This window comes from Apis cerana, linkage group LG7 (genome assembly GCF_029169275.1).
Source record: "Apis cerana isolate GH-2021 linkage group LG7, AcerK_1.0, whole genome shotgun sequence".
Classification (NCBI taxonomy): domain Eukaryota; kingdom Metazoa; phylum Arthropoda; class Insecta; order Hymenoptera; family Apidae; genus Apis; species Apis cerana.
The window spans coordinates 9254470-9272132 of record NC_083858.1 but is presented as its reverse complement, the minus strand read 5'-3'; the positions used below and the strand labels follow the sequence as shown (position 1 = coordinate 9272132).

At 36.1% G+C, this 17663-nt stretch overlaps 1 protein-coding gene across 44 annotated transcripts in view; it reads right to left on the bottom strand.

Annotated features, from left to right (window-relative positions):
* The window catches only part of LOC107999331 (glucose transporter type 1), a 36251-nt gene that overhangs the window by 14903 nt on the left and 3685 nt on the right, over positions 1–17663 (bottom strand). For 14 of the 44 annotated variants that reach the window (XM_062077070.1, XM_062077068.1, XM_062077072.1 and 11 more), the window contains exons 1-8: positions 9346–9898; positions 4543–4735; positions 3696–3806; positions 3052–3147; positions 2699–2859; positions 2108–2467; positions 1708–1939; positions 1333–1545 (exon numbers count right to left, since the gene is read on the bottom strand). In XM_062077070.1, coding sequence (XP_061933054.1) covers positions 1333–1545; positions 1708–1939; positions 2108–2467; positions 2699–2859; positions 3052–3147; positions 3696–3806; positions 4543–4713 — 1344 coding nt within the window. In that variant the 5' untranslated portion in view covers positions 4714–4735; positions 9346–9898. The other 30 variants (XM_017059079.3, XM_062077091.1, XM_062077095.1 and 27 more) reach the window with 17 other exon arrangements.

Here is a 17663-nt window from a genome sequence, read left to right as displayed (position 1 = left end):
TAACGTGCTCTTTTGTTATGTACAATAACATCTTCCTGTTATTAAGCGTTCAAGCGATATGACTGGCCATATTGTATCTAAGGAGTAACCAGGATACGATTCTCAGAGACCTCAGATAAATTAAATGTCTGAGTGTAATAAGATACAATACACGTTGGTTATAGTTATCGCGAGGTTCACTCGACTCTTGTGGCTCTTTCGAATGGATTACACATGTGTGTACCGTCTGCGTTGCACGAACACGATTACGATTTTGTAGTTGAAATAACGTTGCGAAAAAAAGGAATAGTGCCACATTGGTATAAATAAATGAATTTATTCTCATCGTTGTAAATCGAATACGAGTACACGAGATTAGAAGATTGTCATTGATTCAATTGTAGAAGGTAGACAGGTTTGAGCCGGAATATAGACTAATAAAAAAGGGAGTAAATGTCTCCTCCAGGCAGTCACGAAAGAGGTCGTTGATGAAAAAGGGAGGGGATGGGAGAAGGATGGTGACAAGGTTTCAAAAAAAGCACAATTATTAAAGCCTAAGCAAATAAATAAAACTGCATGCATCTTATTTAGATACTTTGACACATCAATATTTTTAAAAAAAAAATATTCATTTTCTTTAATTTCAAAGGTATGTGTTTGTCTTTGGTAATTGTATTATTCAATAAAATTATTAAAATGAGAATTATCTTTCTCTTTTCTTATCTCTCAAAAATTGACGAGTCAAAACATGGAATATTAATAATCTTCTTTTCTAGAAGATGCAAATGAAAAATAACATGCAGGAGACGGGATAGATCTTACGAGTTACATGAATAATTGGGAGAAATTAAAATGAGATGTCGAATGCATATTTATATACGTTAAGTGGTGATAATTCTCACTGTCGTCGGTGCAGTGCTGCACTCCAGCTGTGAACAAAGTGTTAGATACACCTTTCGCCAAGGTGCATGAAGTGACAAAGCACAAAGAGAGACAGCTATATACAATCCACGTTTTTTGTGGCGTAATTTAATGTCCTGAGAGATTCTTCATTTTCGTCAATTTTCTACGTTCGGAAAAACAACCTTTCCTCGTGATTAATTATTTCTCTTTTAATTTTCTTAGCGAGAATCGATTACTTTCTACTCGATTACTATCACAAAATAATCTCTATTCGATTAACGAGAATAATTTAATAATAATTCTACTAAAATACCATTACACTTTTTATTTTGACGTGATTATTGGAGGATCTTAAGATGATAGTTACGTTTACTTGTTATTAATTAATAACATCGATATTACAATACGTAGCATAGTTGAAGTAGAGAAGTCTTAAAAATTTAAACTTACCTTTATGAGAAAAGAAATTGTGATGAATATTGAAAAGATAAACATGCCACCAAGACCGTATAAGTGCAATGTACGTCTTCCTGTCCTATCCATAAGAGGAATGGATACTAACGTCATAACAACCATAATGGAACCTATGCCAATGGTTGCAAACTTGGCACTCTCCTCTGTCAAACCAGAACTAGTATACAAATTTGTCGAATAGTAAAATACCTGGAACACACACGGAAACCAATTTCACGCTCTACTACATCACTTATAATGGATGAATCGCGTTTAGGAATTTAAATGAGAGCAAGTTCATCGTGACCAATTCAAACTTCCATTATATATATATGGATAATGTACACGGAATTTATGGGCTACGCTACTTACAGCGTTAATGCCTGAAAGCTGTTGGGAAAGTTGCATAACCACGCCGATGATAAGAGGTGCTCTCAAAGTTGGGCTACATATGAGCTCTGTCATCGATATTCTAGACTCGGCTTGTTGAGCTCGTTCTTCGGCTCTCATTTCTTCGATGTCTTCTTCCACTTGGTTACTGGCTCTCAACCTCCTCAAAGCTTTACGGGCTTCCTCCTCCCACTGTTTAGTAATGAGCAAATATCTAGAGCAAAGCATAAAAAAAGAGAGAGAGAAGCTGTAATCTTTGGTGGAAATAGAACGTATATACATGCTACAAATTTTACATATTACATTTCTAATGAAAAGTATTAAAGATAATTTGAAAGATATTTCTCTTGATACATCTATTATACACGATATGTGCTTCTACCTTGGAGATTCGGGGCAAACTGGAAGCAGCAATAACTGTAGAATGGCAGGGCAGATAGCTAGTAATAAGAGAACTGGCCAACCCTCGTCTGTTCCAAGGATTTGCTCGATGCCCAGCACCTGGGAGACCAGGAGGCCCACCGTAACAGCGAGCTGGTTCACCGTGCCTAGGCCGCCTCTCAGGTTCAGTGGTGCTATCTCCGATATGTACATGGGAACCAACGAGGTGTTTAAGCCACAATTGACACCGATGATAAACCGTCCAAAGAATAACATTTCATACGAGTGAGCCATCTTTGTAAAACCCATCAGGCACCCCCCCACGATGCCCAGCACGTTGTTTAGCAGTAAGCCCCCCTTTCTGTCGGTGAATGAAAAGGAAAGAAAAGAAAAAACATGAGTGATGTAACAATCGATTTCGAGCCGTCTGATTACCTGATCACAACACGTATTTAATCGTATGCACACACGTCTGATTAATGTCGATATATAAATATATCATATACGCTCTACATCGATGAATACTGTCTGGCGCGCAAGGAAGCCCTAGCCAAATTACTTGCAAATGGAATGGAAACATTTTCGTACAAACCTGCCAAATCTGTTGGCAATTATCCCTCCGCTAAAACCGCCTAGCATACCACCAATCGCAAATATGCTTACGGCCACGGAATACAATCTCTTCACATAATCGTCTGAAATGTCCTCCCCGTATCTATCCTTGTACACATCTTTCATGAAATTTTCAATGTTCTGAAATGATGAATAAATCATTGTATTGGATAGATACAATTGCATTAAATCCTTTATATTATATTATTTAAAAATGGGGAATTATTTTCGAATCATTTAAATGAAACGATCCAATTAAAAATTTGTTTCGTAGTTGAAATTTTTATATACTGTAAACTGTATTTGTTTAAAAAAAAAAATAAAAGAACGTACCACTTCCGGCGCATTAATAACCCCAGTGTTGTATCCAAACTGCAACATTCCTAAAACTGCTGCCAGTATTGCATATGACAGGAAAAGTGTTAGCCCCTGAAATCATCGAACGTGTGTTATTGAATATCGGAAAGTTTACAAAAAAAAAAAAAAAAGAAAAAAGTATTTCATTCAACAAAAAATTCAAAACAATAATTTATACTTGAAATAAAATAATCAATGAACGCATATTCTACTGAAAATAAAATCAAATACAAAGGCAAATTGGATTGAAATAACGATAAAGGATGAAATAAAACTACGCCATAAACAATGTCATAATGATTTATTAAAAAATACTTTTATCATTCTGCTATAAAATCATCGTGCACAAGTACAACGAGATGCATATGAAAAAACCAAACAGAACAATCGTAATAGTTAACGTCACGCAAAAAACTAAATACAATTATAATGATGATGATGATATCTTGATGATATTGATTGATGATTTGATATTAATTTTATCATGATATTGATCTATGATAATAATTGGTACAAATAAACAACCATCGAAAGCGATACCGAGTTTGTTTCGGTACGAAAAATAAAATAGCACGCTGAAAAAATTAAGAACTTTTCTGATCGTGGAGATCAAGCATCACCTGCTCCAAAAGTCTAAGTTTCCGTCGATGAGAATGTTCTTCTAGTCGATCCACGTATTCTCGTAATTCCTCTATTTCTTCTTTCACCTGCTGTACCGTATCTAGTTCGTGCTGCGTAACACATTAGGAAATACTATTTTAGAATGTTAAAATTTAGCATTTTAACCAAAAACTTATACGGGCAAATTATCGAAACCGACATATTATTAAAATAAAAATAATTACCGGCATTTCTTTCTATTTTTCATTCATCCATTCAAAATAATTTCTTTCAAACTTTTTCATTTCTTGCTTGATTAATTATTAATTATTACTTATTTATTATAGATATCGATGATTTTAGAGACTGTCAGAGACTATAGAATTATTATTACATGCGGATACAGGATGTAAATCGATTAAAGTTACGCGAATTTGAATTATATATTCACAATCGAAATGGAAATTTTATTCCAAATTTCGAGATGCGGTTAACAACGAGATATCCGGAAAATTTATAATCTACAATTCTACGGTATAAATAGATCAAGGTTGATACGTTAGAACGGCTTGTTATTATAACAAAATAATCAATTTTTCAGAAATTTATTTTCACGAAGATACTGGCGCAAAGCGAACGACAGATTTCTTTTTCAAACAGGAAGTTACGTTCGATTTATATTTTCACATTTTCTCTCGACACAGTCTTATCTTATCTTTGTTTTTTCATTCTTTCATGGCTAGATATATATATACAGATAGAGAAAGTGAACCGGCAATTCGTCGCGTATGAGCGATATATTCTAATTAGCAAGATTTCGGGCCGTGGAAGCGATTCGATAACGTTGAACGTGGAGACCGACAGTACCTTGATCGCGACCATGTCCCGTTTGACCTCGCTGACCTCGCTCTGGCAAGACTCTACGCTCTTGGTGAGTTCCTGCAGCTGCGTGCGGATCTCGCAGAGGGCGACGGTGGTCTCCAGCTGGCGGTCACCCCGCTGCAGCTCGTCCAGCTTGGCACTCAAGTTCATACTCATAACGCTGACCTGTTTCTGCAGACTGCCCACACACACATACCCTCACGTGAATCTCGCTGGCTCGCCCGGGAAAATAAATCGACATTGTCGAGCACATTGACACACTAGACACGATCAAGGCTAGCTATGCCTAGTCCCCTAAACAGAAGTCCAACTACCTCCGCGCGAAAACTGCCGAGCCTTCAGTAGCGTACGCTTACTTGCACCGGGATGTGATATTCGCTCTTTCGCTTATTAATTTCTTTTTTTTTTTTTTTTATTTACTACTATTTACTTATGTTACATTTTTCATTTATTTGCTATCGTTATATATATATATATATTCTTTTTTTTTTTCCATTATTATTACGCGTGGAGACAATGTGATTCTGATTACGACATAGGGAAAAAAAAAGATATACTACTTTATATACTTTATATATGCTATATATATACTGGGTGTATCGACGTACACCAGCATGCTTTCTTCTCTCGTGCTTTAAATCTCAGCGAGCCAGCGGTAGCTCGGCAGCTAAGGAAAACGTTGGGTATACGAGTAGTAGCGTGTAAACAGAGATATACAGACACATATATATATGTATTATATACATATATTCATATTCTGTCTATGTATATACGAACATAGAAATATATATATATATTATATAAATTGAAAAATAGCACAACGTACAAACGCCACTAAAAGCACGTCTAAACTGTGTGTGGGTGAGTGTCAAGGTGAGAAACACTACTGTGATATGTATATATTTAAATATATATATATATTTTATTTTATATATATACATATAATTGTCAGAGCTGTGCACATTAGATGGAAGTTTGTGAAAAGTGAGAGATGAAAACTATATTTCCCCGTAAGTAAGTAAGTAAGTAACTAAATAAGTAAGTAAGTAAGTAAGTAAGTAAGTAAGTAAGTAAGTAAGTAAGTTAGTGTATAAAACACGGCCCCCGTGAATTTCGAATTTTTTCCCCCGATAAAAAAAAAAGACCATCCTTTGCTCTTTGTATTCTTTCTTTTTTTCCTCTTTCTTCACGAATATCACGATCGTTTTCCCCATAAAACATGAGACAGCTTCGGCACGCGCTTCGAAGCGTGATTCTCTACTGACACGATGCGGGAATGTGCAAGGTGGATAGAAAATATGATTCGATGCACGATTTTTTTAATTTGAACGTTGCATGTATACATGGATAAATAATATAACGAATAGATTATGATGAACGATTAGAAATCTCTCGATCGAAGGAGATTTAGCAAACTTATCGATCGATGTGCACAGCCAAGCAGAAAGGTGGTTTTAATCAGGAATGAAATTAAAGAAGTTGAGGGGGGAAAAGAAAGAGACAGACAAACACAGAGAGAGAAAGAGAGAGAGAGAAATAAAGAGAGAAAGAAAGAGAGAGAAAAGAAAGATAACCTGTACGTGTATGTGATTGTATGTGACAAAGTGAAAAAGAGAAAGAAAATTTACGCAAGGCATGTCGAGTGACAGGTGAATAGTGAAAAATGAATGAACACATGAGCCGTAGTGGTAGGAGAGAAAGAGAGAGAGAGAGAGAGAGAGACAGAATGTATGTGACCCGGATGACAAAGTGAAAACCGAAAGAAAGAAAGAGAAAGAAATATTTTTAATTCAGAAGGATCAAAAGGTACACGGACATAATAAAAAGAAGGTTTAAAGAGAAAATAAGCGAAGAAATGAAAATATAAGTAGACAGATAGAGAGATAGAAATAGAGATAGAGATAGAGATAGAGAGAGAGAGAGAGCAGTGATGATGTTGCCATGTACCTGGGAGGTAGGGAGACCATGGCTGTGTTCCGAAACTACAGTAGCCTCTATGCCTCCCCACTCACTCCTCTTGATTCAGTATTTCGTCTTATTCTCACAGATCTATTTGTTCTTTGCTTTGTTCACGACATATGTACGTACGTTGGATTATCCACCAAATCCAATCAATTGACTCTGAACGATTGCACAGCTTGTTGTCAAGTGGGTCCACAACCAAAGGTGGAGGGGTAACGTGTGGCGGGGGGTTTAAAGGCCGACGACGCCCGCCCCTGCCTCTTATCTCACTCACTCTGTAAAACTTTACCTAGTTTGGAAACACAGTCGTGGTTCAGTCAAAATTATGTCATATAATGATATTATTCGCTCGAATTAGCCACGTGACGTCCAATTCACATCTATCAAGGACGGGTTCGTCACGTGTGAAGACATTTCGTCTTTCTTTTTTTTTTTTTTTTTTTGTAATTTTTATTTTCCACTATTTTTTTTTTTTTTTGGTTTTTAAAATTTTTTTTCTCACGCATCGCCATGCGACGCGCCGCCAGCTTACTCACCCCTGCCTAGTCGCCCGCGTCCACAAGCGAGCTTGCAATTTGAATTGGATCCCCATCACTTTAAATGCGAAACGATCGATCGGCAAAATAATTGACAAAAATTAGCAATGATCTCAATGATAGTGATAAATAACAAGGAGGCACGCACACAAATAAGTGACAAAGATGGCACACATCGGGGTAACGATATATGAAGTGTATCGATTAGGACGATGCCAAGGAAATATATGATTGTATCTCTTGCCGTTGTGGCTTACATGGAAAACACATAACGTGTATTATTACGTGTCTACGTTGCGCACGTGATGCGATGGTTTTTTTTTTTTTTCGTTCGTCTCGATGATGATCGCGAACGAACCAATTTTCGTTTCGTTTTCGCGTGAATTCTATTCACACAGTGCTTCACACACAGATGGTGAACGTGGTTGAGACAATGATCGGTGAGAAAACGGTCGTAATACCATTACAAGAGTGCTTGTGTGATTCACAAACTAAAAGTAGCCGCGTTGTGCACTCGCATTTCGCTATCGCCTGTTTTCCTTTGTCCCGTTTCGATATTCTCCGTTATCGTTTCGCAGTGCTGTTTGCGCACTTATTTGTGTACCTGACTTCCGAGAAAAGTGACATGACATCGAATGGAATATGAGCAATCAGTGGTAAGCCTGCGAGCGCCGCAGCCAAAAAAAAAAAAGAGTTCATGTAAAAACCGTATAACAACGTATCATCGGTGTCTCGATATTACTGTTTATGACCAAGGGTGTGTAGTATGTACAAGAATAGGACTAGAGCGAGTGTGATTTATGTATAAATGATAAATGGCACGGCACAAAGCCTTGCATTGCATTCTCTGATACATAAAGAGTCTATGTAAAATGATAAGCAGGGAAAACGTCTGTTTCTTTTACTTTTTTTTTTTTTTCCTGTTTCGTTTCTCCTTTTTTTTTTTCTCTACTTTTATTTATTTATTTATTTATTTTCGTTTCTTCTCTTTCTTTTCTATTTTCTACTTTCTTTTCTACTTTTTTTTTTTTTTTTCGTTTTTTTCTCTCCGTAACTCATAGGGTGGAACGACGGCACCGCCACTTAGGCCGGGAATTACCTGGATGCGTTTAGAGAATATCGAAAAGATTGTTGGACATTGAAAAGAACAATGTCTGTGTGGAAAAGGTTCGTTGGATAGTAATTCTTGTCTACGAGAGAGTTTATAATCGATAAGTAAGTGCTATCGATTCGGGTACTTCAGGGCGAATAATAGAGAGCGAGAAGTGTTCTCTTAATTGGTATGCAAGTTTTAAGAGCTTATATACGTTATTCTACTGAACTGCCGTGGCACTAAGCTAAAAATTACTTCGAAAGATTTTTTATTTAGAAAAAAAAAAGAAAAAGGAACGATATTTGAAAAATTGTCAAAGTTCGATCAACTACGGTCGGAAAAACGGCTTAGACGTAGGATTGCTAAGAGTAATTGTACTACGTTTTATATATATATATATATATGTATAGTAATCGCTGAAGAAACAAATAGAATAGAGTAATTACATAATAATTCTATAATAAGAGCCTAAAAAAGAAGATCACTACGAAATATTAATACAGGATCCTAGAGAGGCGCTAAACTAGAAAATTAGACGATAAAGAGATTGTTTCGAGACATTCGTCGCCCGCAGGATTCGCCAAGATTCAAAAGTTCACGATCGAATTTAACAATATTTTGATAAACTTTCTTTTCGCGAATGTTTTCCACCGAATATCCGAATATCCTCCACGTTTTTTTTTTCAAAAATATATACTCAAGCTCACGTATCACGTTATTAAGAAGAGAGAGAGAGAGAGAAATATGTATATATATATTTAAATATATAAATTTATATAAATCTGGTTCGAACAATGGACGAATTGAAAAAAAAAAAAACGATCGATTGTACATCCAAACAATCCAGATAATTCTCAAAGACGTCGGTGGCGACGCCCATGTGACAACGTCCCCTCGGCAAATTACTTGTACATCGTGTATACCAATTACTTTTCAAACGTAAAACTGTATATCCTTTCCAGAGTGTCGCTCGATCGCGAAATTCGTACGCAACAATATTGACAGTATAATCAAAGTCGTGTGAACTGAGCCGCGTGTTATCGTCAATTAATATCAATTAATTAATGTCCAAAAAAAAAGACGCGTGGAGGTGTTTTTCGCAGAAAAAAAGGTATATAATAGTATATATATATATATAAAAGAGAGAAAGATATATATATATATATATATATCGTGGGGTACGTCGGGGAAACGTACCTTACAAGCAACTCCCGTAGAGTGGCTTCATCGTCCTCCTGTACCTCTTCCTGCGTCTCATTACTGAACGAGCCGCGGCTTGGGTGATGATGCTGGTGATGCCTGCCGGTCGGCCTACCGGTGCTGCCGGGTGGATACTGTCCGTGCAGCCCGTGATGATGATGGTGATAATGACCGGTGTTGGTGGAGGCCGAGTGCAAATAGCGGGCGACGGTGCTGGTTGCACGCCCCCTGGTCAGCTTGAGGCCGGTGACAGGAGGCGGCAGTACGGCGCCTGTACCGGGCTCCACGTAACTTCTTCGTGAGGCATACTGCTCCTCCTCCACCCTGATGATGTCCTGACGTCCGCTTGATGGCCGATCGGCCGATCTGCTGCGCGATCTCGCGCTAGTTCCAACACTTTTGCTCGCTTTGCGACCGGTCGTGCCGGTATGCCCGCCGGAGGCGATTCTCTCGCTCCCTTTCCCCTGCCTCCACCAGCTGCTACCGCCGACCTGTGCGCCAAAATCGAGCCTCCCCCTCCCCCTCCCCCTCCCCTCCTCCTCCTCCTCTTCCTCCTCCTCCTCCTCCTCCTCCTCCTCCTCCTCCCCGACGGCGGCACCAGCCGGCCCTGGTTCCGTATCCTGGGACCCCGAAAGGCCCGAGATCTCTTCGTAGAGGCACTCCGAATCCGGGTCCGTCGACACTGCCGCGCTCTGCCACAACTGGTTTATTGGCTTGAAGCCGCGTGAATCGGCCATCGTTTGAGCTACACGCCAGGACACAGACACAGAGAGAAGAATTTATACAACATCGACATCATCGTCCCCTTCAACGTCTTCCTCGGCTGTGTTGACTAAAGGCCACCACCCGATGCTGCGTTTCCGAGGAATACTAAGAGCAACGAGCGATAAATTTCTTTTTTGTTTTGTCGTTTCTCGTTCATTGATTTCGTTATTTTATTTATTTTTTTATTTTTTTTCGTGTGTGATCGATATCTTATGATAATTCTATTGATTTGATTGATAGGAGCAAGCTTCGTCTAGAGATTTGCACAGCAACGGTACGTGGTGCGCCTAACGTGTGTTATTGTTCTTATTTTTTTTTTTTTTATTCGTGAAAAATGAATATCTTTGCGATCACGTTGCATACATCGTAATCGTTTTGCAATGCGATTAGATTTTCTTGTCTTCTTTGCCTTTTTTTTTTTTTTATATCATTATTATGCGGCACGCCTCGTTACAAGCGTGGTTACGGGTGCGCAAATAGTAATTCAGCCACGCAGAAAGCGGATTCAATTATAGAATTATATAACGACATGAAGAAGGAAAGAAACAAAGAAAACATGGCTGACCGTGTATAGGAAAAGCAACGGTGAACGTGTACGCGTGTTGGCTCACGTTACCGCGTTCCCTGACGATTCGGTTTGACGTGCAGTCAGACCGCCATGGGATAGTATCCATAACTGGTTCATTCCAAATTAATCAGAACGATTCTCGTGTCAATTCGGTGAAAGTCTGACGTAGTAGCCAGAACGAGGAGGCACGCTAATTAATTCACGCAAACTCGGCTCACGTATCATGAGCGTGCACGAAAGTCGGGGCAACTTTTTTGCTCGCTGACAGAGAATGTTGCTCGCGAAACGTATAGCCGTTCCAACGTAAATGGATAAATGTGTTGTACGAGATTCAGGAAAATTAAAATTGCCGTTATTTAATCGAAATGAAAATTTTGCTCGCGGTATGGATCGTTAAGTATCGAACGGGATAAACGAGAAATTTCTTCGAAATTTCAATAACTTCCGACCGATCGATCATAGAGCGAAACGAAGCTTATGAATTTCCATTCCGCCCGATGTACACGTGAAATTGGTAACGACGTTACCAAGTTACTGCAAGATCGTGCTGCAGTAATTAAGCCGGGGCTCCTACATGCATGAGCTCGTCTCCCAACGACAATTAAAGTACCACAGTAACGAGTATTATTAATATCGTTCGTTGTCATTAAGTAAATTCGAGCATCCGATACGAAATTTCACATCTGAAATAACATAGATTTGAGCAAATAAGGTTTTTCCTTTCCCTTCATTAATAATGATCCGATGATGCTCTGTGTGCTAAATCACACGTCGATAAGATATAAATACGGTTAAATACGGCGAGATATGTATTTTTCTTTTTTCGTTTTCTTTTTTCCTTTAATCGTGTCGCATACAAAGGTTTGAATATCGAGAATCATTCTGTATAATTCGTTGTTTATAAACGTGAATAAAATATCGATAGAACACAGAATCGATGATTTAACGTCGTGCACTGCACTTGGAAGCGTTTAATGATATACAAAAGCGAGATAAATAGTACGTATATGCATAACGAGTATGCAACATCCTTATGCATAATCTGGTCTGGTGCAACGATTACGGAATCATTGAGCCTTCTCTCATCTTGGTCAATTAACACCGTAATCTCGTAATCTCGAAAAATAGGAATAGGTAGAGGTATATAATCCGGCAATTACAAAACAATTAGCTGCTTATTAAATATTACTGCCGTTAAATTGGCAAGCGATTACGTGCACGAACTATGAATAATGACAAGTGTTTCGATATTTTTTTTTTCTTTGTATTATTTTTCTTTTCGTCATTTATTGTTTCTCGACTCACCTTAAAGAATTCGCAAGCCATCGTGCTCGACGATGATATTATCACGCCACGACGTTTCTCGTGTCCCGATTTTGAGCCGCGAGACCACTCGCCACTCTGGGATTCCTGCAATTTGGCGCAGAGACAATCGCTGTTTTCTCTAACAGGTCGCCTAATGTCTCGACCACGTGACCGTGAAAGGTAGTGAAGGTAAAACGCGAACGACACGGACGTAAACGAAGGAATCAGTGGGATTTCTAACGCAATACGATCACTGGCGTATCACGAGTTCCGAAGAGCCACGTTCCTCCTTTCTGATCGTAAATTTTATCCGACTCACTGTAAGACGGCGATGTGACACTAGGTAAACCTGTGAAGAAAAAAAATTATGCGTTAGAAAAACTATTTATTGTTTAAAAAAAATCCAGCTATAAAAAATTTAAATCATCCAATATACTCAAATAACACAAAATGTCTTTTGAACATCTTACGTTTATATTATGAATCAATACGTTTAAAGAAGGGATCATCCTTCTTTGAATTATGAATATATTTGTATATTTGCTTATTTTATTTTACTAACAGAATAATTATATCAGTTTCTGTTCGAATATCTTATATCATTCCATCTGATAGAAGTATTTCATTTTTTCTTGAATTTAAAATTTAATATTAGAAGACAAACAAATAAAATGTAATTGAATCGTTATTATCATATTTTATATTATATTTATCATATTTTTTTTTTGTTTATTGAGATAAGGATTGTAAGATGTTTAAATTTAAAATGAACGTCTTTAAGATGCTAAAACATATTCAGAAGGATCTATCGTAAAAGAAAATTATACGACGCAATAAATCTTATTCTAATATGGCAATAAACAGATTTTTCTCAAATCTATATTACCAAGATTAATTATAACTATCTGATGTGAGATAATTGACATTTAAATCCCCTATATTATTCGACAAACTATTTTCCGTGGAGATTGTGCAATCCATTTACCTGACCAATTTTAACGGAGCGAAAGAAAAATCGTCTTGTCATTTGTCGTTTCTAAAAAAGAAAAGAAGAAAAATGAGAAAATAACAAAAGAAATGAAAAGAAGAAAGATTGAACACAAAGTAGGATCGAGAAGACGAAATGAAACAAGGGAAAGAGCAAGGAGAAGTAGCTGACGATAATTATTCCCCCTTTAATCGGCCACGGTTTTTGTAGCGCCTGTTTGTTACTGGTATATACGAATGAAAAGAATGCGAGTGGTGAAATTGCCTGAATGCTAGGGAAAGGATAGCATGCTCGCTGTAGAAACCGTGAATGCGTCTCTGCACAAAGGCGGTTGTAAACACGAGCGAGTAATGTATAATTACAGACTGCAAGTGTAATTTCCAATACGACCTTGCTTGGCGACTCTCTCGGGCCACCGAGTCAGAATTCTCACAGTACGTCGTCCTAGAACTCGATGGTTTCCCGAATCGTTTCATGAAATCAACTCGATGAAAATTCATAATTAATGCACGTGATACGCGTTTCACAGCCGGTAAACGGAATGCTGTTTTCTTTGGTGGCGCTGTAAACTGACAACAATATCGAATGCGTCTTTAAATTGCCTCCAAGCGATAATGAAGCAATTTTGCTAATTGCCAGTTTTCTTTTTGTAAAGAAAAACGAAATAAGATACCACTTTTACTTGATTCACTGATTTTATATAAAAAATTATAAACTATTATAATCACACCTTAACACAAATTTAACACAATCGATGTATTGATTTCTAAGGAAGGAATAACACGATTTACGTATATATTATAGGTCGAATTATCAAGTGATATATAAATAGCGCGAGGAAAGTAAACAAACTAACGATGATATAATTAAAAGATATAGGAAAGACGATGTTCGATTTTTCACTCATTTGAGATCGATGCCTATGTACTACATATGCATATATGAGCACGTAGAAACGCAACAATAACGGATGCACGGTAAAACGAGTCTGAATGAAAGGTCACTGAAATCCTTTAACTTTCCCTCTCTGTGCTATCGTAGATAATTACTGTGTCAAAATCGATAGCCTTTCGAACGAACGGTCTCGAACATCGTACTTTCAACGTACAACTTTCAACCGCTCACCTTCTATCGAAAATCTGAACTATATCTACTTTCTCGTTGAAGTTGCGATCGGTAAAGTTTATAGCATTCTTAATACACAAACTATATATATTTACAGAGAACTAGAACAAGAACATTAAATGTATATTGGACACCGAACGAAAAATAACGATACTGTTCACTCGACGAATGTCGTGCTACTGACGCGTACTCATTCCGTATTTCGCGTTGAAGATTAAACGAAATCCAAAGACTTTCTCCCCTCCCTTCTTGTACTTGTTTCTCTGTCTGATCGCTTTCGTTCACTGTCCTTGTTCCATCTGTCGAGTAAATCTATCCGTCATTGTTCTCAACATGTCTGTTACACGTCTGTTCTATTGTCCAGTATTGCAACGAGTTTTATATACGAATTCTTCGTGTTACTTCTTTTCTACCTCGGCTGTCCATACTACTGTGAAAGATTGAACACAGCGATACCGAGACCTAGTAGTGTATGGAATGCGTGAATTTTTCTTTATTCTTGTTTCTTTTTCCAATACTTTTTCTATCTCGATGTCTGCCGTAAAAGATCGATAGATGCTTGTTGATGAAGAAATAGGGAAGTTTGCACACTTTGTCGCATTTCCTGGTTCTTTCGAGATGGTTATTCTTTGCGTGTTTCTATATATGTATTTATGCGTTATAAAAAGTTTGATGCGAAATAGAGAATGATGTTATGCAATATTTTTCATTGTCGAACAAAATATGAAATTTATTGGTAGTAAAGCTAAAATGTCGTATGCTCTAGACCATACATAAAATTACATAAATTTATTATTTGATAACAACACGTTTTCGTTTTTTCTTCTTTTTCGCATAATCATGAAAATGTTTTCATATATATTTCTTTATCTAATTTTTTGAGAGTATCTTGAATTTTTTAAATTCAAAAGATCATGTTAAAAAATAACAATGGAATGAATCAAACAAAAATATAAAAAATATAAAAAATAATGTTATAACAAGAATGTTTTTATTAATTATTTATTATTCTTTATTATCTTTATTCGAGTAATGTGTGAACAATGCAACAAAGAAAAAGTGAATCATATAGGGGCAAAGATCAGCTTGATTGTTGCTTTTTTTTTATAATCGTATTAAATTTAACTCGAAATTCTAATTTAGATGATTCTTTTCAGATAGAAAAAATATTAATCTCTTATTTACTCAATATTTACACTTTTTTGTATTTTAATTTAATTTAATAATAATATATTGATATTTTTAAAATAATAACATTTTCAAGGTAAATTATTGAAGAAATTTTCATTTTTATTTATGAAACAAAGAAAAGGATATTCAAATAATAAATATTCAATATTATTATGCTATTAAAGAAATACGTGAATCTATAATTTCTTTAAACAAAAATAAATTCCAACGTTAAAACAAGTTATCGAGTGTTTCTCGAGTCTAAGAAAAATCTAGAACTTTAAGAAAAAAAATTATAGATGCGAACAAACACGTATTGAGTAAAATTATACGTAATAATACAAAATTCTTTCGATGAATAACAACCTACAAATGTATATCGTATATAGTTTCGTACATATTGATATCATTTATAGTACGATAGTTTTAGAAAATCTCTGTCTGAACCGGTACAATAAAAATGACAAATAATTCATCGTACGAGGCAATATTTACACTGGTGTAACTCTTCTCTCGTATCAATCTCGACGAATAAAAAGCAAATCCACGTTCTTTTCAACGATATCGGCTTTAAAGCCGAGATCAAGTCGAGATTGTTGAAAAACTAGACCGATCCTACGAAAATATCGAATATCTAGTGATATCTAACATTCACGATGACATACATACGTCTCCGGATGCTTGTGATTTAAATGGATCAATGAGATGCATTCCCGCGAAACGCTAGAGGCCAGGCTTTTCTCATTTCTGCGCCATAAAGCGTCGGCATTGCGATGAAGACGACGACGCGAGGATACATCTAGGATTGGCATGTCGCCAACAGGTCCTTTGGGAAATATATATTATCTTTTATACCTGCATGTGTATATACGTACACATACATATATACATATATATTGCTATACGTAATCGTCGTTTTCGCAATATATGTAAATCCTTTTTGCTTCGCGTTGCCAATGGCCGATCTCCTGATTGCCAAGATGTATGCACCAGGTGCAACGATGTATTCACGGTATATTTTAGCAATCTAACAGGACAATAATAGTCTTTATTTTTACGAATTTTTCTGTTAATTTTTATATTGATAAAAAGCGTATTATTCGTGTGAATGTTGATGAAAAACAATTGGAAGGAATAAAATGTAAACATACACAAGCACAAATGGAAGTAATTATCGATATATATATAATTTTTGTTCAAGTTAATTAAAAATATTCTAGAATCCCAGAAATAATATATTAATTTGCCAGATGTGACGATATTATAAAAGAAAACAACTCTACAGAGAAAAATAAAATATAAATAGAGTTTTAAAAAATTAATTACCTTACTTCAAATGACGTAATATGAAGTAAAATTAATTCATGGTTTTTTTTTTCATGAATAATTTCAAGAAGTAGTATGAGTATTTATTTTTCATCATAAAAATTTGAAATAATTAAACGAGTCCTATAATTTCTTATATAATTATATATACAACAATTACGGCATTAATTTTAAAAATCTTATTCTATTTTTGTAAAAAAACAGACTTATTTTACAAAAAAATTTTCAAGGAAAAAAATGCACGCTCTTATTTTTTATTTAAAAATAATCCAACCTTCAAAGAAAAATTTGCAAGCTAAAAGTTTGTTTATAATTTCCACCGTTTCTAAAATTAAATTTTTAATTTAATTAAAAAAAACAACTATTATTAGAATATCAAATCTTCTAATTTAAAAAATTAATTCTGACAATTATTCTGAACGATCTGATATGTACCATTTGTGGGAAATAATTTTTTGCCCTTTGCATAAACTGTAATTCTCTCTCTCGCAAAGTTCAATTTCGCTTCGCTAAATTGCTAAAATGTCGCATTGTGCGACCATAACGTAGAAATGCGGGTTACAATTTCGGTTGTGACGGAACAAGGATTGGTCGAAAGCACAGAGATGGACGATCGTGGCCACGGAGTTTAGTTTCAAAAAAAAAAGAAAAAAAAATATATACGTGTAATCGATGAAGTAAACGTGAAAGAGAAGTAGGTCATGAGCGTACGCTCGTCAAGCAACGCTTCTTCCGTGAATTCTAAACTTCTTAAATCCACCGACAACTTCTTAAATTTCCAGAGATCTCGTTGAAAAACGAGATTTATTATCAAACGAAATATCCAACGATATGATTGATGTTCGTTCAAAACATTCCAACATTCCAACATCGTGATTATATTATTCAAATGAATAATTTCCAATAATAGGAAATTTTATCTCTTTCTTTATTATCTTAAGAATTTTTTCTTGAGAAAACACAGCAATAAAATATCGATTATTGGATTTTACGATTGATCGACGATAGTTAATCCGCTTTCTAATCTCGTCACGATATTTTCTTCGATTCGATGCAACCGAGTACGAG